We start from the raw sequence: 24,170 nt of genomic DNA on the forward strand, positions 1-24,170 counted from the left end.
TCACACGGATGTCTCCGCATGGCGGCACCACGATTTGTCATCACTCCCAGTAGTGACGTGAAAAAATGGAAGGTTTATGTCGATAGTGCTACTCAGGCTTGTGGCACAAATTATGAGTGAAGTGTGCAGAAAGTGTACCAGCTGCACATGCTCAGGGCATTGTGGAGAGGTCGACTGCAAGAAGTGCCATGTTCCAAGAACACTCAAGAGTAGAGGGTGACGGGACGAGCCGTGAGAGAACGGGAGGCTGCAATTTGTCAATGAGCTTCCCTCTAAAAGGCTATGAATCGTAGAAAGGGCTAAAGAGAAGTGCCTTCACGCACAGCACTAATACAAGGTATGACCACATGCACACTTAGAAAAGGACGTGCAAGAAACACAGGGATGATTTTTCAAAATACCTCTATTCTTCAATACCTAGACCCAAATTCAGGGCTGCAACCCTTACCAAAACTAAACATTTTCTGGCAGCCAGAATAACAAACAGTTATTTACACTATAGGTTTTAGTTACGGTACATTGTCTACAGTTAACAAAACGTGGAAAAAGATTTCACAGAAAAGTATGAAATGCAGGAAGAGCCATGCAACAGAAGCACTCACCTCGTATTCGTTGTCGGTGTTGCCATCCGCATTGCCGAGTGTGCCGAGAAGGTTGCTGTGGTGAGACTGGTCCAACACGAACGTGCAGAAGAACTTGCTGGTGTCGCAGTAAATGGTCAAGCCGTGTCCTCGAACTCTCACCAGATGACCCTCCCGGAACACGTCCACTTGGCTGCATGGGGCCACATCACACACTGTTCCACACTATCTGCTAAACAAAACTAGCGAATAATAGTTACATTGCATGGCTCATACAGCTGCCATTAGTTCTGTCCACTGAAAATATTTCTTGACAACATTTTTCAAACATTTGGAGTCATGAAAAAGGTGCAGTTAGATGAGCAAATTGGTATATAATCATTCTCTGGGTTGCATCAAGATTATCATGCGTGGACTACATGTGAGGGCTTCCTACATGAATGGCTCATAAGAGACCATCAAGTATTTTGTGCCTCGCACATTTGGAAGGCACCCGCATAAGACTGAAAAGTACAATACAATCAAAGAGCTGTGAAAGAAATTAGTTTGCACCAGCATTGACTTACCCTGATTTGAGCACCAGAGGAAGATGGACAAGCGCATCGCTTCCATTCACGAGAACTCTGCCTTCCTGTCCCGAGATGGTGAGGGTAATCTCGGGAAAGTCAATCAGCAGGTCGTCGGCACTGGTTGTCAGCGTGAACTGCCGACCAGCAACGTCGTGCGCGAGGAGGTACGTGCAGTACGAAGCCGGGTAGCTGGGAAATTCGAGGAACACGCCGTCGAAGGTCACCACGTGCCCGGTGCCAAAGATGGCCGCCACCTTCTGGCCTTTCTCGAGTCGAGGCAGCGACCACGCCTGTGTCGCCCGAGTCCTCAGAAAACCACTCGCCATTCGCTTAAAAGAAGAAAAAACAGAGAGAATTGAAGTTGCACGTATAGGTGGTGTCAAAAGAACAATAAGCACTCTGTCGGCCATAACTAGTGATGCTGCTCTCATTGTGAATGTCTCGGTAAGCTGATGAGTGTTTCTGACTATTCAAGACTTCGATGCTCTCGATTCAGGTGGAGAGTAGAAGGACTGTGAGGCAGACAAGTTCGAAGTTGGAAGAAGAAAAGTTGTAACAATAATTGCTGGGGTTTTTCGCGTCAAAACCACAATGTGATTATGAGGCAAGCCGTAGCTGGGGACTCTGGATTAACTTTGACCACCTGGGGTTCTTTAGTGTGCTCCTAAATCAAAGCACACGGGTGTTCTTTGCATATCGTCCCCCTCGAAATGCGGCTGCTGTGGCCGAAAATTGAACTCGTGCTTAGCAGAGCAGCACCTTACGTGCCAAGCTACCATGGCAGCTACAAACAGTGCACAGACAAACAAGAATGATCCAGATAGAACACAAAAATAGTGCTAGCTATCAAATGAGTTTTTCATAGAAATGTGCTATGAATATGTTAGCCTTGGGAAAAAATACCACGCAATGTTTTGTATATTATTTTACACCCTTGCCCACCTGCTTGTCTTGTTGTAGACCACCATATTAAAGTAAATAAATTAATAAATACATAAATAACATTACTTAAGGTCACGTGCACAAAAATACCACGAACCATTAACGAGCGCTATTTATAATCTTTTGACAGCATAGTGCCAGGATCGACCTGATGGAAACAATATTGCCTTCAGGTTTACAGTGTCAAGTACTTCAGCTATTTTAGGTGGGCATTGATGACGATGCCTACCTATATAATGCAGCTGCAGCAAAAGCGAGGCATCGCTGTGGTCATAGCAAGCAAAGACACATAGGCTTGAGCAGGTGCACAGCTGCCTAACCACGGATTACAATTGTGTACTACCACGTTCTAAACTATCCGTCCAGTTCCCACCAAAACAGGAAGAAAATGTTACACCCACCCCTCATCTGCCGTCTCTCAGAAGCTTCGAGTGGCAACACACGTTTTTGTGTGTGCCAGTCTGGCCATCGTAAGCCAGATCACGTGAGCTCTGTAGTAACGTCTTCATCTTTTGCATTGATGGATGTCCTGACGCCATTCCACTTGAACACTTCAGGACAGCATGTACTGACAACCCATGACTACAAACACCTTGTTCCACTGCAAGCCCACTATCTTAACCCCTGCACAAACAGTGCACACCACGGTGTGTTTTTCGCACTGTGACATGTGTCCATCGTTTGACAGTGCAGTCCACTGTAGCCGCTGCACCATGCCAAAGGCACCACCACAACCACAGTGGTGCTGAGGTTTCATCTCATCTGTCCACCTAGCTTTCTGCTTCCCCATCGTGCACTTGCCTTCTCTTGAAATCCAGTCTCATACTCTTAATGACCAGCGGTTATCTTGCCTACACGCTACATCCACTGCCCATGCCCATTTCTTCCTTTTGATTTCGACTAAGGTGCCTTTAACCTCCATTTGTTCTCGGACCATTTCTGCTTTCTTGTCCCTCAAGGTTGCACCTATCATTCTCCTTTCCGTGGCTCGCTGCATCAACCTCATTACGTTGAACCCTCTTCGTAAGCATTGTTCATAGCAGCTAAAAGAGAGAGAGAGAGTGGTTCGTGAAAGAAGAAATGAAAAAGGGTGCTATTTTCTGCCTCTTGTCATGGGGGAACGAGCAGCTGACAAAGAAATCAGTGCACTAAATTAATGTCGAGCACACATACTTCAAGCAGAGTTGCCAGATTCCCTCGAGGTGACAAACGAATAATCATCCCAAAAGAAGCCCCCAAAGAAGCAGTGCGGCTTTTGCAAAAAAGCTCAAAAGAAGCAGCAGTTTAATGAAGCTTCGCATTCTTGAAAATATTTTTAATCATAACAAAAAAGTCCCTCAGGTATGAAGTGAAGATAAAAAAATAACTTTAATTATTGTGTACAGGGGAAACATGTGCAACTATAAACAAAATTTTTTTATTTATTTATTTATAAAACCCTCAGGGTACATTACATTTGTACATTGTAGAGGGGAGGGGCGGAAATGCAGGTCAACAGCAAAATAAATACAGGATTACTTAAACATATTAAAGTGGAGATAACAATACTACACAATAGTAAATATTACAAACAAAGAGTATACTTTATTAACAGGCAATGGAAATCAATAGACAAAGAATACACTAAAGAGCCAATCTACACCAATAATAGTTATACACGTTGGTACAATTCACGATTGCAAGTTTACTGTTAGTGCATTCTTAAAACGAATAGAATCGGTGATGGTTACTAATGATGCAGGTAGATTATTCCAATCGATTGAGGTCTTAGGGAGGAATGACTGTGAACATGCTATGGTGTTGTTACGAGGCACGTTGACTTTATGCACGTGATCATGGCGAGTTGAATGGTACGGTGCCGGGTGGATCCATAGTGAGCGAAGGAATGCACTTAATAGATTTTATGAAATAATGAAATGCGCGATTCCTTTCTGTGAAGAGAGAGTAATGGGATATGGAGCATACTCTTCATTAATGTAACACTAGCAGTGCGATGATAGTTAGCCAGGATGAAGCGAGCAGTGCAATTCTGTACTGATTCGATTTCATTAATTAATGTGATATGATGAGGATCCCAAATGGACGAGGCGTATTCCAGTTTGGGGCGGACGTAGGTTATATATGGCAGTCGCTTTAAAGGGGTCATGAACCACTTTTCCAAGTAATGATCTAATGGCCTCAGTATCGGAGTGTACTGCCTCCCGAATCGATTGCCGCAAAAATTTCTCGAATCCGTCAAAAATCAGCGGAGTTACGGGGGTTTGGCGCACGCTCCCAGCGCTTTCTCTCTTTTCTCGTGCCGGCGAGCGCACTGGAAGCTAGACAGGGAGGGATGGCACGGGGGAAAGAAGTTACACCAGCGCGCATCATGAAACGCGATCGCTCTCCCGCTGTGATTCGCTTGCGCGAGTGCGGCTACCGTGTACTGAGGAGTGCGGCGCCGGCAAGTGGCGGCACCCCGCGGCAAGAAGCGCATCTGATCCGAACGCCGCTCTCGATTTACATCGGCTATCGGCCAATAAGCATGCTATGTCTCTTGCGACGTACAGCGGACAGCCCACCGACGAGAGTGAGAACCGGCCTCTGTTTGAAAAGAGGGTGCCTGGGGAAACAGCAACTTCGCGCTCCGCTTGTGGCCATTACGCGGCGCGCACGACTGTAATATTTGGCAGAGCAGTTCATAGCCGTGTCAGCTTTCCGCAGGATGTGTTTTTTCAATCAGCCCAAGGGGTGCTTCATGACCCCTTTAATGGGACAGGCGCAAGCGAAAAATTTATTTTCAAATATCCTAATGAGCGGTTAGCTTTTGATGTTACATATTGTATGTGCTGCTTCCAAGAGAGGTCGTTGGTTATATGAACGCCTAGATAACGGTAGCTTTGAACGGATTGAAGGGGGCAGTTATTTAATGCATAAGTAGGGCAGGTTGTGTTAGAACACAGTTTGCTTTTTGACACAGCCTCCTGGGTAGCGCCCACTCTGAGAACTGCACGTTTGCCATTGCGTAAATAATGATACTTGTTGACTGCCCCAATGTATGTTTGATTTCAAGGCTCAACTACACAAAGTCATCAACAAATGTGCTATTAGCGAACATGACAAGCACTAAAATAACTACATTTGCGGAAAAAATGCGAACAAGTTCAAAAACGCGACAAGTGACTGGAAAGTTCTACAGGCGACTCAATCATAATTGAAACCCAAAACCGCTTATTATAAGCACAAGTGGCAACTCTGGCGAATAGGTCATACTCACTTCAACAATGCTATGTGAAGGAGAGTGTGGTACGTTGGCAGAAATTTCCACCATGTGAGGCACTCTGGTTGGCCGCGTAAAGTACATCTTGGCCAGCTGTGCCGACAACTCGGGCACGTGATGCACAGTGTAATCAAGCACCCAGTCGAGGTTGAAGTAGTAGAAAGCCCAGCCTGGAAAGATAAGGTGATGCATCAGTTTTAATGCACTCAGTGAGGATAGCCTAGTGCTTTTTTAGAAGCTTTGTTGGAGAGCAAGGTTTCCTTCTTTCCTGAATTTTAATTGCAACCATCTCACAACGCCAATGACGGTGCCACGCATTTAGTCATCTTGCGATTTTAGGCTGTCTTCTTGTACGAAAAGCCAACGAAACGCTAGCAGCCTAAATTAGATATTATGTCAAAACTACAGTCAGTGTACAATCGTACACTGATTGCCATTAGGTTGCTGCACCTTACTTCACTTTTATAGACATGCTTCCACCATCTATCTCAATGAACAGGATAAGAAAGGAGTCTAATAATACTTGTGCTTTGATATTGCCTGCCCAGACAGGAAAATATTTTTTCCTCAGTTATTACCAACTGAATTTGAACATTTTGAGCAATTAACCTGAGCAATTCTATTGATCTTGATCTTCCTGTATATGCTAAATAAGCAATATTGCACAGCCTCGAATGAATTTACTGCAGCAGCTTCATGGTGCGCTCATTGCTGACACTGCTACCTTCTGGAGAACTTTCTTATCTGCCAGGATGCTGCCATCTGTTGTGGGTTCCAAACCACATACGCAAGCCTAAATAACGCTCAGAATCACTGGAACCAAGAGCGAGGGACAGAGTAGCGCTGAAGCTGCGTGGATGGTGTTCTAATTATACTACAAAGAGGCAACGCGGCGCAATTAAGCATGAGCAGAGAGGTCTGTTGCACAGCAGAAATGGCATCTGTTGGGTGACTTTGAATGCTAATATATTGAGGAGTGCCACCAGTGACATTGCAGGCATACACAGCTGCGCAGCACAAGGCTGCGTTAGCAGCCTGAATTTTACTCAAATTGGCAGCCTGAATTTTCAGTTGAGCGGAGTATTATGGCTTGCATTCCATACTGCATCATTTTAGAGCGCAGCTCTCAGGCACCCGTTTCTACATTGTCGGCATGCCTCGTCCGTCGTAACCCAGAGAATGAGCACAGCGAAAGATGAAAGCGAACACAAAGACAATGGCAAAATGCTGAGGATGAAAGCAAAGTGCCACATGAAGCGACAAGATGGTGCCATAGAATATGAAATCTGTGCCACTGAAGCAGGTGCATTTGTGCCATCAAGGCCGGAGCTCATTGCTGCCACCGCCAAGGGACCCGCGAAATGAAAACATGCTTACAGCTGTGCTCAGCTTTCACATAGTGCACAGGCGAATCTGACAGCGTGGCTTCGCTGGAGGCACGAACATGCTATGAATGTCCATATGTATATTCAATCACAACTAAATCTGCCACCATATATCCAACAAGTTTCATGCCATGGTTGTCATCTCTCATCGACAAGTTCTGATGGACCTTTTAAAGAGATCTGAACCGCCCCATGGGCTTGATGAGGAAATACATCCTGTGGATAGCAGACACTGCTATGGACATCTCAGCTAAATCTTGCAGTCGTGTGCAGAAGGAAGGGATAGGAACGTAATGCGAAGTTGCCATTTTCTCAGGCTCCCTCTTTTCATACAAAGGCCTGTGTTCACTCTCTTTGGAGCTGCCGGTGCCATCTATTTGCATCGAACAGCAGACAGGACGCTATTAGCCAATAGGCGGCATAAATCAAGAGTGACGTTTGGATCCCAAGCGCTTCTTGGCACGGGATTCTGCCATGTGCCTGCGCTGCGCTCCATAGTCTGCAAACATTACAAAGTGAGCCACACTCGCACGCAGGAATCACAACGGGAGAGAGCGACTTTCAGGGAGAGAGCGACTTTCATGACCTTCAGCGTTTCATCCCACACGCTGAAGGTCATGACACACATTAACGTAACTTCTTTTCCCCATGCAATCCCTACCCTGCGTAGCTTCCACCTTGCTTGTTGTGACGAGAGGAGAGAGAAAGTGCTCATGTGACAAACCCCTGTAACTCTGCCTCTTCTTGACGGATTTGAGAAATTTTTGTGGCTCGAAATGTAAGGCAATAAATTCTGATACTGAGGTCATTCGATGATTACTTGGAAAAGTGGTTCATGACCCCTTTGAACTTCATCTTTGTTCATAAAACTGGGATTGTTGAGCTTAATGTTCCTCCTCTCAAATATTTCTCCTTTTTTAAATATATGCAAACTGAATTTTTGCAGACTTGTGTAACCCAACGTTTAATTAACTTTTGAGCAGAATGGGACGAAGCACTTACACCTTTATCTTGACATATTTAGAGTGTTCTGATAACAAGGACATGCTTTGTGTCTTAACAAAAAAAAACTTTCAATAGAAGGCAAGCATATTAAAAAAAGTATCACACCAACCGGGAATTGTTTGCTTGAAGGCTTCATGAGTAGTATCCAAACCTCTAGATGCTTTTTTGACCAAACTAGAGCTGGTGTAGACGACAGGATCATAGATTGCATGGAATGTTTCCAGTACTTCGTGGGATGTTTTCCATGCTTCAGTGAGCATGCTGTGTACCTGGAAATAAATGCTGTCACTTTAACAACAGAATAAAATGAAACTACGATATGCTGAGAAATCAAAATTAGCTGTAACCACAATGCACAAAATTTGAATGCTAAGATGCAAAGTGGCAAGTAGGTACATTCTTGGAAACGAAAAATGCTAATGGGCATCACGACAACCAAGTTCAACTATCTTTGATTTCTTGGTTGTTGTGTTTAGGTTGGTTGTCAAGTGTACTGGAGGTCACGGTGCTGCAACTACAGCAGTCGAAGCAAAGCGCTCGACCCACCTATTGACTGGAGTGAATGTCATTTAACGTAAAGACGAAACCAAAAGATTGCACCAACAACACATTCAACAAAACAGTAACGCTTTCGTTTGGGCTAGTTGATGTATACTTGGTGCCTAATGCATGGCTGCGCTAAAAAACATGGACAAGGAAGAGATGTACCCGTCCTGTGTACATCTTTTCCTTGTCCATGTTTTTTAGCGCAGCCATGCATTATGTTCCACCAAAACAGACAATGAGATTTCAGTAGATCACACAGAGCACCAGCTGCCAACACATTTGCACCCTTGCCTTGTTCTCCAACCATGCCTTTATGATGGCACATGGGTATCCCAGGCTTCCTTGCAAAACAAAACTGTGGAAAAGCCCATTATCACGTGACGTATTTATAAAAAAAAAAAGGGGTCTACACTTAGACGGCCATGTCATTTGGCTCCGTTAAAGCCACGTAAACGAGTATTTTCGTGTCGCGTTTATATGTGAATGTGGTCACGACGGTCAGTGGTCAAGTGTGAAAGGCTGTACTTAGCTGCAGAACGACACAGCGCGTCTATGACTTTCGACACTGACATCACAATGAAGCACAGCGAACTCGAGTCATCATTCTGCAGAGCATGCTACAGAGTCCAAAACATCAGTACATAGCTGAAATACCTTCTCTCCTCCCTTGTCGAATGTTTCTCCTAAAGGAGCTCCAGTCAGCGGGTAGATCATCACGTTGGCAGGGTGCCCTGGGTCGTACAGGGAAGCAGCGACAGCGTGCACGTACTCTGCTGTGGCACGACTCGCAGAGCCAAGCAGCGCCTTGATTGCAGCCTCGTTTGCCAGAGCTCGAACTGCCTTCTCCGAATGGCGGGGCACAACCACTGCACGGAACACACTCACATCCTGGCCCTGTGGGTCCGAGTCCTGTGGCAGAGTGCAGGGTCATCCTTGTTAGTGGGTCTGGCAAATTTTACTCGGGGCATTTCAAACACCTCGGGACTCGCTCATTCATCTAGCTAGAGCACCAACTGCACACAGATGACCAGAAGCAACAACGAATGAAAATTCTTGCATTTAAGAGAGAAATCTGAATTTCATTGACTGTAGGAAACAAAACTTTCACTCAAGGTCTCACATTTTTTTTTTTTTTTACTGAAACAGCCGAGAATAGGTAAGTTACAAAAACAAACTAAAGCACGATGCTTAAGGTGCAGGTATACACTCAAACCTCGATATAGCGAACACGGATAAAACAAATTATCGGTTATAACGAAGTAAATGAGGAATAGTCTTGTCACAGATACGGTATTACAAATAAACGTTTATAACAAATTTTCGGATATAACGAAGTTATTATCGTGGCAGATGTGACTGTTATAATGAGGTGTGAGTGTACTCTCATGTAACGTAGGCACATGCATGTGTTGGGCTCCCCTATGTCAAGATGGCAAAAAACCGGCGTCTTCACTCCACTTACATGATGCAGCCAGCATGCCTGGCACCATCGAATGCGTTCCAACACAGCCAGCGCGTGCATGGCTGCGCTCCTATTTTTCGCTATGTGCACCATCATTACCACATTACCACTGTCCATGTGGGAGAAGCGAGAGCCCATGTTTGTGGCATGCATTCACTGCAGCAGCTCTGTGCACACGTGCCAGACGGTTGCTTTGCGACGCACATTGTTGGTGCTGTGCCAGTCGGCTGTAGTGTAGGGCATCCACTTTATTTCTCAGCTCAGCGTTGCTGACCCAACACAGCTAGCTTGACTGGCGTGGCGTGGTGTGCTTTTTGAAGACACTAGGCCTTTAGAAATCTATACAGAAACAGATATTCTAGTTATGTAAAATGCATCTAAATACAATGTAAGTCTACAACTCACATGGATATGGTGAAGTGGTTACAAGAACTTTGCCAGAGTTCTACTCGGAAGTCAGTGCTACAAATTTTTAGTTCAGTGCATAACTTTTTTCCACTTTAGACCTTTTAGCAGGTGCAGTTTACAGTAATCACATATTTTGATTAACTGAATTACAGTGTGGTAAACATCATTTCTTAGTTTTTCTTATTTTGCAATTTCCAGGAATTTCTATTAAATGGTCAAACTAAAGAAAAAAAGTTTCTCGTCTGAAGATTTTTTATTCGAATCTTAAATGCAGCAAAGTTTAAAAAAAAAATAGGACTGTGTAAAAGCCCAAAATAAACATTCTTTATCTGTGCACCCTCACTGTGGTAATCCTACATAATCATCCGATGTATTTGTTCCGCACACATTTCTTTGTTTTTTTACACGTATTGCGATTTCCTGCAGTTTTTTTTTTCTCTCCCTTTTGGAATCTTTAACGTATATATTTTGCCATTAATATATTGTGTAACATGCTGTGTTTATTTCTATTCATTTCTGTTAATTTTGTTCCTTTCAGTTTGTATTTCGTCCTATATTTATAATTTATTGCTAACATCGTATTAAGCCACATGTTTCATTTTGTTAATTTTCTCTTTATACATGACATCATCGCCCATTCCCCTTTGCAATGCCCTGGCAATTGAGGGCAATGAAAAATAAACAAAAATAAAATAAGTAAGTGAACTGTGCTACCATCAAGCTGATTTTAAAAAGGTTAGGCCAATCACTTCAACACTGTTACGTATTACAAATCAGAAGTATTCTTCCTTTTCGTTAATTACTACTGCAACAGGCTACAAGTGAAACAACAGCTTGCAGGACACGCATAGGCGATTTGACAATGCCTATTTTGAGAACACATGGAACACAATGTATTACAGCTCTGTGAGCACAAATATTCACGTGAAGCTTGTCGATGACCCTGGCATCGTAGACAATGGCTGCGCCTCTTCGCCTCAACCGTTTCGAGAGTTGCACCGTCTTGGAGGCCGCAGATTCCTTGTGAGGTGTCAACTTCACGTCGAAGATCCAGCCACCTTTCTCCTCATTGTAAACTATTTCCAATGGTGTCCAGTTCGAGTTCTGCATAATTATGCAATTTTGAGCAGACAATACATCAGAGCACTGAAAGGCTCAGCCATGGCGTAAAACTAATTTTACATGCTAATACAGCAGTAAAGTATTATAAAGTGAGCACATTAATTAATTAAAGAAATGCATGGCCAAAAACTTTAAATTCAAGAAAGTTAGATGAAACACTTCTCGAAGCATTAAAGTGCAGTTGTACCATTAAGAACACAAAACTTCAAATGGAAACTTGAACTGTCAATTCAGTAGGCGCATCACTTTGAGCAGTGGTGTCACTACACGTACGTAACACTATTTGCTAGGGGTGTGTGAATAGTTAAATTTCATCTCGAATCGAATTCGAATCAAATAGCGCCGAATAGTGGCCAAAAATATCGAATATCGAATCGAATATCGAATACCAAAGATTTTATTGAAAATTTAAAGAAAGAACAACGGTAATGTTGTGCTTCATCGTCATGAGTGCTTCGGGCCCAAAAATCTTGGGGTGCCCATTCACAGCAGCGTTTTAACTGCGCGCCGGAGCGATGGGAGTTTCTGAATGAGTGGTGTTGTGCGACAGCGATGCAGCGTGAACAAATGTTCGCATGTAAAGCCATTCACCGAAGGTTTCGCGGGCCAAAGTCGGGACGTTTTATGGCGTTTGCGGCATACGCGACCGCAGTATGCAAGAAGTCCGTGCTTTCGTTTCGGAAGCGAAGTTGCGACGGGCTTGACAGTTTTCCCGTGTGTGATTTTTACGTGCTAAAATGACATGATCTCTTTTAAAATAAACATGCGCCCGCCTTTGAACCGGGATGTCAGTCAAAGCTTTAACCAAAGGCCGACTGTAATGATGTTAGTGTTACTTTTAGCCACCTTACGCTAACCAAGTTGCACCACTGACCTTTGTCGCATTTAAATATTCATCCTGTCGAATTATTTGAAACTTCGAATGCTAGCCATTCAAAAGTTGAATCGAATTATTAGATTAGGTATTATTTGATTCGAATTCGAAACTCGAATATTCGCACACCTCTACTATTTGCACTATACAAAAAGTGCTGCTTTAGACAGGAAGCAAGGTCTTCTTGTCCGTGTTTCTCTGGCTGTCATAGTGGCTGTGGAATATCCTGCAAGACAGCGCATGCCATGCAGAATGTAGGTTAATTTCCTTTAAAAAAAACTGTTGTCTTCAAGCACTTATCCCGTTGTCTGACCTACAACGTGCAGAGTACAAAACACCCTTTTTCCTTTGAATAATGCTGGCAATAATTCAGGCAAGCATTCATGCAGTGCAAGAACACACAAAAGAGCTTTCAGAATCTGCTGAACCATTGAGCATAATTGAACCTTAGAAATACGTGGTGCGGACATGAGTTTGAGAACATTCATAGTACGATAACCATGAGCATGCATCAAAGCACTGCATTTGCATACACGTATGGCACTAGTATCATTGAGAAACAATTATCTAACACGTGATAGGGGCTCCCTTTTGATTCGTTACACATCTGCTGTGCATGCCATAAATAAAAAGAGTGGCCCTGGTATTTAGTGAAGAGCAATTTATGATATCATGTGCACATACAGTTGAACCCTTTATAAGAGATGTGCACTGGGGAGCAATTCTTGCATCTTACATGAGAGGTCTCGTATAAGCAGGGTACCACATTCTCGTTTTCTGATCAACCCCTATTTCGATTAAGCCATCCAACGACTAAAATAAGCACTAAAGAAAGTCTTGTTGCAAATGGCAAATTATAACTGCTATATACCCTTTGTTTCAAGGTTAGGCGATTAGCTTGGTGCATTGCTACACAGAGAACACAACCCGTGATTTCTCCAGCACAACATTTTCGCAATACTTGACTATCATGCTGCTCTCTTAGAAGCACATCCCTCTGCCCCTGTAAGTGATGCCTCTGGGTGATGTTTCATTTGTTACGACAATGAATTGTCTGCCGTCAGCTGCTAAGGGCACTATATATTTAAGCCCTAATGCCTGTTACAAGTGAGTTTGCTGACCACAATTCAACAAGAACTTGCCCTTTACAACATATTGTCTTTCAAATGCAGTGCCTGTTGTAAAAGAGTTTGAATTAATCGGGTAGGTAAGGTGGCCAACCATGTGGGCGATGTAGCAAAACAGCCATTTGGGCTAGCTGGTAACGATTCATCTCAAAAGCTATTCTCTTCTTTATGTTTTGCATTGCACCCTCTTTTTTTGCATTTAAGATGCATGTAAGTGAATCATCTGTTACATCAGTGCCTCTTATAAAGGTGTTCAGCTGTTGTGCATTTCGCTGTTGTGATCAAGGCACCGGTATGGGCCTTGAAGTACAACTGTAGGGTTTCTATGTACATTGGGAAATGTATGTTTTTTTAATATGGCATTCCTTGGCGAGATGACTTTTTTTCAAGCACCTGACAACAACTGAACATGCATGTCGTGCTCCTCTTGACATTGTGTGTTCCCAACCTACGGGCGACTTCCCAAACACAAGCAGCTGTGCTCCTCACCTTGTCAATAAATCTGGATTCTTTCACCATAGATTGTGCATCCCAATGACCATTCACGACCACTTGACCGTAGGGAGATGTCACATTCATGGATTCATGGCCAACTATGCCAAGTTCGAAGGCCTCTGTCAGCAAAGTCCGGTGGAAGAGAAAAAAAAGAAGGCATTTCTCATTCGACAGCATGCAATTCACATTAGCAGCACTGAAGGATCGCAAGAGGGCAAGATGAAATCGCACTTGCTTAAAGCAATGCTGAGCCACCACAGTGTGAGCATTATTGCTGTTGTCAGTTATTACAGCAATGAGCCACACTACAACAGTAGGCACACTTTAACATGGCTGTGAAGGTGCCTCAAAAACTTTATCTTTGTAAAGCTCAATTCAACGTTTGACCATAATCATCATCATTTATTGAACACTTAAATGCCTCTTGAGAGCATTACAAAAAGAGGGGGGGGTGACAGCAGTAACAACAGCAGTAAGTAAAATAAAACATGACCAGTGCAAAACGAATTGACAATTGGCATGGAAGTGATGACACAGGAAACATAATGCCACCATGTCACGAACTACGGCAACCATCCGGGGTACCATAACATTGTCCTGTCCACTTCCATTGTAAGTGCCTTCAGTACACTTCAGACAAATTTTTAATACATGGGCATCTACCAACTAGCCCAACATGTCACCTTGTTACCATAACAAGCACTTCACTCTGAGTACACGGCCGTTTTTGTGTTTCATTCCAATCAAAATCTGGCTGCATGGCTCAGAATCAAACTGGCAACATGGTGCTTTGCAGCCAAATGTCATTGAACCTAAGCCACCATATGGAGTGGGTGAGAGGCACATGTTGCAGGAGACACGTGTTACAAGAGGAAGGATTGAGAGATGGCACCACCATCTCATGCAGTGTTTCATGCTGCCCAATGCTATACAGTATTTTCTGGCTCCTAAATTTTAAACAAACATTCTCTTCTTATATGTGGACTTGTGAGCAGAGTGAATGTCAAGTCATGTCTGGGCCACTGAGTTCTCAGCACCCCTGACTTTCTGCCCACTCTGCGTTGATAGGCACGCATACCTTTATTGCAAATCATTTCTACGGATTCCTGCAAGGTGGAAGAAGGGTTAAGAAAGGGAAATTGACAACCACCTGTTTGTAGCACGAAGCCACAAGCAAATCCATGTGGATTTCTCCATACGGATTAATACAGAATCTCATAAAGAATATTCATGAAAATATACTGATGAGAAATTCGAATGGTATTTCTTGTGGCTTTGTGCTACAAACAGGTGGTTGTTAATTTGCCTTTCTCAAGCATCCATTTGTTGTGTTATTGGTTAACTCAGTTTCTCTTCAACAAAGGTAAATTGTTCATTCAACAATACATAATAAAAGTGAAAGGTTCGGGTCAATTTCCACAAAGTGCATGTACGAAAAGACCCTGGAGCAAAGGCCCCAGGTAACCAACTCTTTGCAGGCCTGTGAGCATCTCCCTGGTGCTCTTTGCACCAGGCAGAACAGGGCTCAAGTGGAGCGGGTGCCCGAGGGCCTTGACAGGAGCCTCAGGGCACACCCCGATGATGTGTGCAAGCACAGCGACTTGACGCCGGGAGAAGAAGCACAGTTTGCACAGGAAAGGCTGGCAAGGCGCCCGTGTCCATCATGTTGCCACTGGGCAGTCGTTCCTGGTAATCGAGCTGGCTCAGAGCCAGCACAAAGTGCAAGCTGGGCGATAAGGTGCGAAGGGGAGGCCCCTCGAACATCACAAATAATTAAAAATATTAGGTCATGTACATCTATAAACAGTCCATACCACGTGAAATTTCAAACATTAAACATCGACTTAAAAGTTAAAAGCAGACAACAGTCTCATAAGTATGGCATGACTCAACGATAAGCCTGTAGTAAAACCTGAAGGAACTCACCTTGCAGGTCTACGTTCAGTAGTTCCCAGAGAGGTGACTCGGAGAAAACTGTAAGGTTCATGTGTGCCTTAGCCGCATCGGTTCCATGTGTGAGGGGGTCACACGCGTAGGAGACATTTGAGGTGTACAGCCACGGCTCGGAGGTGATGTTGTGCCTGAGCTCCCACGTCAGGCAGGGCTCCATGGAACTCCTCACCTGCAGCCTGTATGCACCGAATGGCTTCTCCTTCTGGTGGATAATGGAGACATAGGTGACCTCGGCAGGGAGACTGGCACCCTTTGTTGGCCCAGCATATTTTGAGTACACCTCCCACTTGAGCTCACTGTTGGGTGAGCCTAGCAGCCAGCCAACTTCAGCCCTACATTGAGAAAAGAGAGGGGGCAGAAATTAGACCCCACAGAGTCCAATGTATTGAATGTGATAGACCGAGTCTGATACTTAGAGTTTCTGATTTAAGCACACAAAACCTAATGCAAAAATTGGTTGTTAATTCATGGCAATGTCAAAGCAGCACAACACACAGGAAAACAGATGGGTGTTCTAGATAAGATTAAACAATACTGTGCTGATGAGTTCAGCATGAAAATTGGTACCTGCGTCTGCAAAGAACATAAATGGCCTCCTGTATTTGTAGCGTGGGAGTCTGTGGCTGCAAGGTCCTACAATGCAACGAGCTATGCACAAGGAGCAGACTAAATGCTGATGATTGCATTATCCAGTGCTTGGACAAACTGTCACATGTACGTTGTTTTATTTTACAGCGTAAGCTGTTATCAGCTCATGACAATGGCCGATTTTGGTGGCAATGTCATCTGTGCCACTGCTGCCACCGCCACCGTCGCTGCCAGTTCTGCCTATGAGCTTCTGGATGCAAAGTGCAAAATGTCATGCAGAGCTGAGCAGGAAGACGAAGACTGCTGGATGGAGTGGAGAGCCATCACAGGAGCGCAAGTCAACACCAAACCTCACGAATGAAGTACAAGTTCGAATCTATCATTGCTCACTCCAAGGAAGATAGTTTTGTGATCAAGCCTTCAACGCTGTACCAAAAAGAAAGCAGGCCATGCCACTGGGAACAATTTTGTAATAGTGAAACATCGTGAAGCACTTGTAAAGTCAAAGTGGTGGTGTTGTGCAAGGACTGGAACTTGATAAGCTGGCTAGTGCAGGGGTGAGACGGCTGAAATCGATTTGGGAGCAGTTTTGGGAGCAGCAAAATTTCAATTTAGGAGCAGGAGAACCTTGTTTGGGAGCAGTTAGCGGCATTTATTATGTCGTTTTTGGAGCTTGAAAAAACAAATTTGTAGTAACTTGGAGGAACAAGCACATATTTTAATCGGCTTAGAATACACATAACATTCAAAGAGCCTTTGGAGAAAGCTTTTTTTAACAGATTATTGCCAGGTATGAACTACACTACCTTTTTACAAACCACGCAATTTATATAACCCTGGTAACAACATATGAAATAGATTAAAAAAAGTTTTTCCAAGTAGGTTCACTTTACATTTGAAAATAAGAAAAGAAAAAACATCACACTTCTCAAATAATAAAAAAAAATCCCGCTGTGATGGCTTTCGAGATAGCGCGCGCGCGCGCGCCAGTGATCGCGACCGCGCAAAGTTCAAAGTTGCTCCTCGCGCGACACTCCATCCCCCCCCCTCGCGTCTTCGTGTCTTTTAAGGCTTGTTAAAAACGGGCGGGGCGTTTCCTGTCTGCTTCGACGGCAGGCCTTCCGAGCGTGGTGATGTTATCGCATGCAGCCTCCGAGCGACGGCAATGGGCCGGCTCGTTTGCTTCGGCCGCGTACGTCGCCTCTGCTCGCGTGCTTTTACCCGCTGTATAACATACAATTCGCGGGGGGATCTTATCAATTTGGACTTCATACCGGAAGGACATGACGGCGACGGCAAGAACCCCTCGAGACTGTCCATATAATTGCTATCGCAATAAAAACTGATTGCACAAGAATTGTGTAGTCACATAGCAGTACGTCTTTGAACGGTCAATGAATGATTCCGACTAGCACGCGATTGCGGCGACGCCTTCGCGCGTAACATCAGGAAAGAACAAAAGCAGTATGGCCACCGACGAACGCGCCAGTATGACCACCCCCATAGGCGTGCGCACGAAAGGGGGGGGGGGGGCAAAGTCGATACCGCCCATACTTTGACTTAATCGGAAGGAGGGGCGCTGCGATTAATATTTGCCCTCCCTGAAGGGCGAACCCTCAGGAAGCTTTCGAATAGCGTACGCAAAGCTTTGCGTAGGCTTTTCGCACAACTGCGCATGCGTCGTACGCAAACGCTAACACTAACTTAGCGTACGCTATTCGAAAACTGCCTAAAATAAAGCGCCTTCAGCTATCTGCTCGGCTGCGCGGGTGGCGTAGCGTCAAGTGTACCGCACGCTTTTAATAGGTGATAATAAAAGCGCGCTGCGCCACCGTTTGCTGCCACCTCGTGAGGGACCGCCTTCAAAAATGCGTCGCGAGCGCCGAGAAACCTTACCCCTCGGACACTACGTCGTTACCGCTCGGACACTACACATATTTACAACCGCTCAGAGGCGATTATCACAGCACTATGGAAGCCTCTATTACAAAGGCGCGTAGAAGGACACGCTTGGGCGCGTTAACGTGTTCTGCGAACGTATCCCTGGCGCTGCTTCTAAAGTTACGTTTTCCCACGCTGAAAGTGACGCGGGCTTGAAAATTCTTGATTGTGGGGCCGTTTCGGCGCAGTTCGGCGCAATTTTTGCATTTTTTATGCTTTTGGAGCAGCTTGGCGCAGGAAAACGGAATCGTATCAAAAATGCGCAATATGCGCAGCTGTCTCACCCCTGCTAGTGTGAGCACCACTGTGTGGTGTGCCTACTTGGGCATTTCTCAATATAAGTCATTAGGCTGACCCAACTAGGCCCTTCAAGATATTCTGCAAGGTTATTAACCAGCACTTTACTAGTATTCGCCATATCAATCTTCAAAGCTACACTTAAACTCCTTAAGTTTAGATGCCCGATTGTTTGCTGTCAATAATGAATAGTCTTCAGCAATCTTTTGAATTGGCACTTAGAAAATGATAAATAGAAATAGTATGTGCTTCTGCAACTTTGGCTGGTGCATTATTAAGATGCTTTTTTTGTTTCAAAGCACAGCATATTTGTTGTAGAAATGTAATTGTAACCAGAGAGAAAATTAAGTTTTGGCTGGAGAAGAGTTATTACAAGAAACCAACACACAGAATATCGCAAAGTGCCTCATTCACTCGCTTATTCCTCCTGACGTAGTTTGTCGATGTTTTTTCAACCCCTTGTGGTATAATTTTTCTAGAAGCTTAACACCTGCAGAGTGTTTTCCACACTATTCGGGGGCTTGCTCGTTTATGCCAGGATTGCTGGACCTCGTGAAATGCACTTAACCCAGAGAGCAACGATGAAAATACACTCACCCAGATGGCGTAAGTGTGAGATTTCCATCAAGCTGCAGGGAAAGAGGATTACTGTCTGCATAATGGTGTTGCAGTGTAGCCTCCAGAAATGTGGCATGCAGACTCTTTTTGGAGTCCCTCCTTTGTAGAGGCCTGGTTATCCACAAAAGCCTGGTCTTCCCATGTATGGCCTCAAAAAGATGGCTGGTGCTGGGATGCCACCAAGTGCTCTGGGCAAAGAGAGAGAGAGAAAAAAGAAAAGAAAAAAAAAAAGGAGAACAACTGTGAAACACTGTTTGTTGTCAAAAGTCCATTTGGGTCTAGTCAGTGCTGGGCAGTATCGAAGATACATGTATCTTCGATACTATCTTAGATACTCTTTAGGTATCTTGTATCTGTATCCCGATACGTCTCGCAAAACAAGTATCCGTATCTATATTTCCGATACTTTGAAGAATGTATCGTGTATCTTAAGATACAAGATACTACTATCGCCTCACCACCGTGCGAAGTAATAAACGTTGGCTTCGCTTCTCAAGCTAATACTGCTGCCACTAGGTCACCAGAATAAAACTAAAGGCAGTGACATTAATTGATATTTCGCAAGAGTTTTCCAGCGATGATAGGCGATAAGCTCTGAGCGCCCCTACATATTGGTTGAGCCGAGTTACGAGGTGGCACTGCTGACGTCTCGACAGACGAGCGCGTGAACATCTGTGCCCAGCCGAATTTTTGTTTAATAATTTTTTTTTAGTTTTGTCAGGGCCATGACCACTTGGCACTTAGCCACTCTCCTGTACCGCGTACTACAATGCGTGCGGCACCTTTCGCACACATGCTGATGACGCTGTAGATTCATTATCGAAGTCCCTCTTGTGTGGTGCTTTGTTACGAAGACTGAAGAATGCAAGAATGGCGGGTTGCTTTGCGTCTCGTGGCTTTCACACATCGGCGATTTGAAGGATCTCGTGGATGTAAGTTTGCATTACATGTGATTAGATTGACTAATATGCAAATAAGATTCCAACAGCTATGGCACCAACGGTACCGATGCTGAATTTAACAAAACAAGCATTCACCTAACAGATGTTATCTTGGCGTACGTCTTTTTTTCTTTTATTCAAAGAGCTTTTAAAACCATAATTTGATTGTTAGCAGACGTTTTTTCTTAGCTGTCTATTCCATACATTACCTATGACTCTATTTTTTTTTCTGCTGGTCTGCTTACTGCAATGTGGCGTGCTGCCAAGGTAAGCTCTCTGCTTTATTTCCAGTTTTAACTGTCTGCGTGATTTCTGCAACTGTTTACATATTTATATTCCACTTGAATTTACTGCTATGTAACAGTGACGTTGAGAACAAATATATAATAATCTGGGCGCACTTTGAGTATATAGTAACGATAATTCAGCTTACTGCTAAGTAAAATAGCAAAATTGAGTTGGCGTCATAATAACGTAAATTATTAGGCGCCATCTTAAGTAGGTTCACAAAGGTACTCGAGAAACACTGTCATACCAAATGCTCCGTTTTTCTCATGAGCGTCCCAAAGAGTCGTTTTACGCCATTTCCCATAGGCACTGAATTTAATTGTCGTAGCTATGAGGGTGCACCCTCATACTAACCTCACCCTCAAGCACCCTAACCACTAGACAACCCGCCACGGTTGTCTAGTGGTTAGGGTGCATGACTGCTGGCGTCTTTCATAATAATATCGCGGTTTTTCGACGTAAAGCGCAACATTTATTATTAGCTCTTGGGGGTGCTTCGTGTATCGTGTTTCTGTAACTTTTTCGCTGTGTTTGATACGGAACCACTTTTCTATTTTACTTAGATATATTTGTTTTCGTTGTTTAGGCTTCCCTGAATTCTTTTATTGTTGTTAATCACCAGGTAATCGGATCTAGTATAATTGGCAATAGTGTGAATTGCGGCGGTGTCCTGCAGCACTTTGCGCAACTGTACAATACGCCTGAAATGTTTCTGGGCTGCACATGTTCTTGATGACGTACACCTGTCCGGGGATCCGTTATTGTGAAAATCGTAGTATGTTTACCGGCAAGGTAGAACTCCACAGCGGTATTTGTGCCATCGTGCGGAGGCTTCTTATTGGAGTTCATATGATTATTTAACAACCTGCTTACTGGTCAACAAGCAGAGCAGCGACTAGCTCCCATCAGTTACAAAAGCTACAAGCAAGAAGCACTATCAGCAAAGTGTATAAAGAGCAGTCACGTTAAGCAGCGAACACAACGCCAATAAGTTGTTTTGGAATGAAACAGATATACCTTGAGCAGGTACAAACCTTTTGAGATACTAACAGAATTTCCATTCAAGTGAAATACAATTGGTCGCAGTTAATAAATTTGCAAGCGAACGTTGATGCGCTAGGCGTTTAATGCTGGATTATATAGACATATAATAACAGATTTGAGAATGTATCGAAGTATCTTAAGATACAATTGGAATGTATCGTATCGGATACAATCAGTGTTGCAGTATCTTGTATCTGTATGTCAAATACTTCTTGCCTGAGTATCTTGTATTGTATCACGATACAATTTCAAGGTATCTTTGCCCAGCCCTGGGTCTAGTATACAATAGGCCATTCTCCATAAATGAAACTTATCAACAAGAAAACTAAATTTGTTTTCACTTGTACAATGCCATGGATGATTACGGTAGAAACACAAATGAAAATGGAATGTGAATTTGCAAATAAAGATAGGTCTTTCAGCTAGATTTTGAAATAAAATAACTTCTCCAGCTGGAAACTGTTAGTACTGGCAAATAATACTGCCAGTGCTAACATATGGGCCAGAAATCTAGAGGACAACGAAGAAACTTGAGCAGGAGTTAACAACTACACAGTGTGTGATATAGTACCAGTGGGCCAGAAAGTACCATGTGATATAGTACCATGGGCACTTTTGACTGCGATCAGGGCCTATCCGGATCAGATTTCTTTATTGCAATCAACAACGGTTGCTGCAACACGGTCCAAATAAATCATGATTGAGTTTTGCACAGGCGTCAACCAAAACGCAATCTGAGAGCCAGATCGCAATTTAGATCGTGATTAGGCTTGATCCGGATCAGACACAGCCACAAGGTCCCTTTTGTTCGTGACCAGGCCCGATCGGGTTCAAGATGATTGTGATCTGTGCATTGCGATTGCCTTGAACCCGATTAAAAGGGACCGTGTGGCGGCATCTGATCCGGATCAAGCCTAATCCAGATCGGTCCTGATCACGCTCCAAAGTGCCTGTGTGACACCGGTATAATACAACAGAAAATGATAGGTGTAACATCAAGACACAGGGAACAGAGGAGAATGAATTGGAGGATAAACAGGGGCAACTGATGTTGATACTGGGAATTGAGAAAGTCAACGTCTGCACTGTAGCGGCTTCACTACATTTAACTAACACTCCTCAATGATTAGTACTTGCTTAGTAGTCAAGATGGCACTGCAAAAAAGAGAGCAAGCTATATTTGGCTCTTTTTTAACGTAAAATTGTAAATTCCTTACTGCATTCAGTGCAATATTATTAGACTCACATGCTTACAGGAGCCTCGATTAGAGACCAGCAAAGCTTGCTGACTACGTTCAAAAGGTGCTGAAGGCGAGTTGTGCTTTAGACAAAAAGATTCCATTAGTGGGTGGTCTTTGCTGCTGACCAAGAGTAAAGCGTCTACTTGGTGCATAGAGTGCATCTCGCAGATATGCTTGCACCGCTGTTAACATTAGAGTGTCATATGTAGTTTTTTCAGTTGTGTTGTGTCCATACGTTGTCCTTTCATGCCTTACTCCTGGCGGTGTTTGACTCAAAAGCTTACGAATAAAAGAAGCTGACGATGTGGCCGTACTCTCCACTGCTGCAGCGTCGACACAGCCTGAAACAGCCTGAGACTTATTGCTTATTTTCATTGAGCCACCTACTGCATCACTTCTCATTACAAATTAAACTGCAACGTCTTCCTTCGTTTTTTGTAAGTGTCACACAGAACAGCATACGATTCTGCAAAAGATGTTGGTGAACAGTGACATAACCAGACGACACCAAATGATTTACATTTGATATTTAGCTGCAGTAAGTCATTCCTCTGTGCACTTTGTAGTGCATCTGTTTTTTTTTTCATCTACGACACATTCCACGAAACAGCTGTGCAACTTACTATCACAACTACGATTTTGTTCAACTCGCGTATGATTTATGCACACTGCTGTTTCCACTTTGCAGTGGAAACAGCAACCCACGTAATATCTTTGTTGTGAGCACACATTGTGCAATGTGCCTGCTGTTCACTGAATGGCAGGCACATTCTTTTATTATTATTTGATTATTCTTTTATTTATTGAACACTGCATCTTCAGTGCCAATAAGGCATTACGGTGGGGGCTACATACTAACATAATTTTGTAATAATGGCATACATGCAGGTATCAAATGCAATGAAAAAAACATCTTGTGATATCACATAATATGCTAGCAAAGATCAGACTCTAATTCACAGAACATGCAACAACAGTTCGGGAAGAAAAAATAATAACTATGACGTTACAAGCAAAACAGACCTGCTAGGAATAGAAGACACTGTTTGAGTTAAAGGTGGCAACATCGTCTGTTACGCGATTCCAGTGTGCAATTGTGTACAAAAAAAAAAGCTATTTCTGGGCATCTCAGTTCTGCACTTGTACTCTCTAACCTTGTTAGTAATTATCAATTCGTGATGAGATGTAGTGAAGCTGAAACTGAAACATGCAGTTATCCATGTCTATACCTGTTGTGAAAAACAATATATGAAACATCAATAATAATAATAATAATAATAATAATAATAATAATAATAATAATAATAATAATAATAATAATAATAATAATAATAATAATAATAATAATTTTGTTTGCACAACAGTGTGAGCCCTCGGGTGACGTGCAAGGCTAGACAGAAAGGAAATTCCCTTACGCGCGTGCATTTGCTACCTCTGTTTCCTCTGTATTTCAAGCATTTCCCACCCTAAATTTTTTTTTTTGC

At 43.5% G+C, this 24,170-nt stretch overlaps 1 protein-coding gene across 1 annotated transcript in view; it reads right to left on the reverse strand.

Moving 5' to 3' along the window:
* Positions 1–24,170, reverse strand: part of LOC119406079 (uncharacterized) — a 111,650-nt gene that overhangs the window by 15,071 nt on the left and 72,409 nt on the right. The window contains 9 exon segments of the mRNA XM_037672937.1: positions 603–774; positions 1,148–1,479; positions 5,349–5,521; positions 7,851–8,010; positions 8,942–9,196; positions 11,082–11,261; positions 13,770–13,894; positions 15,702–16,060; positions 19,152–19,360. Coding sequence (XP_037528865.1) covers positions 603–774; positions 1,148–1,479; positions 5,349–5,521; positions 7,851–8,010; positions 8,942–9,196; positions 11,082–11,261; positions 13,770–13,894; positions 15,702–16,060; positions 19,152–19,360 — 1,965 coding nt within the window.

This window comes from Rhipicephalus sanguineus, chromosome 9 (assembly GCF_013339695.2).
Source record: "Rhipicephalus sanguineus isolate Rsan-2018 chromosome 9, BIME_Rsan_1.4, whole genome shotgun sequence".
Classification (NCBI taxonomy): domain Eukaryota; kingdom Metazoa; phylum Arthropoda; class Arachnida; order Ixodida; family Ixodidae; genus Rhipicephalus; species Rhipicephalus sanguineus.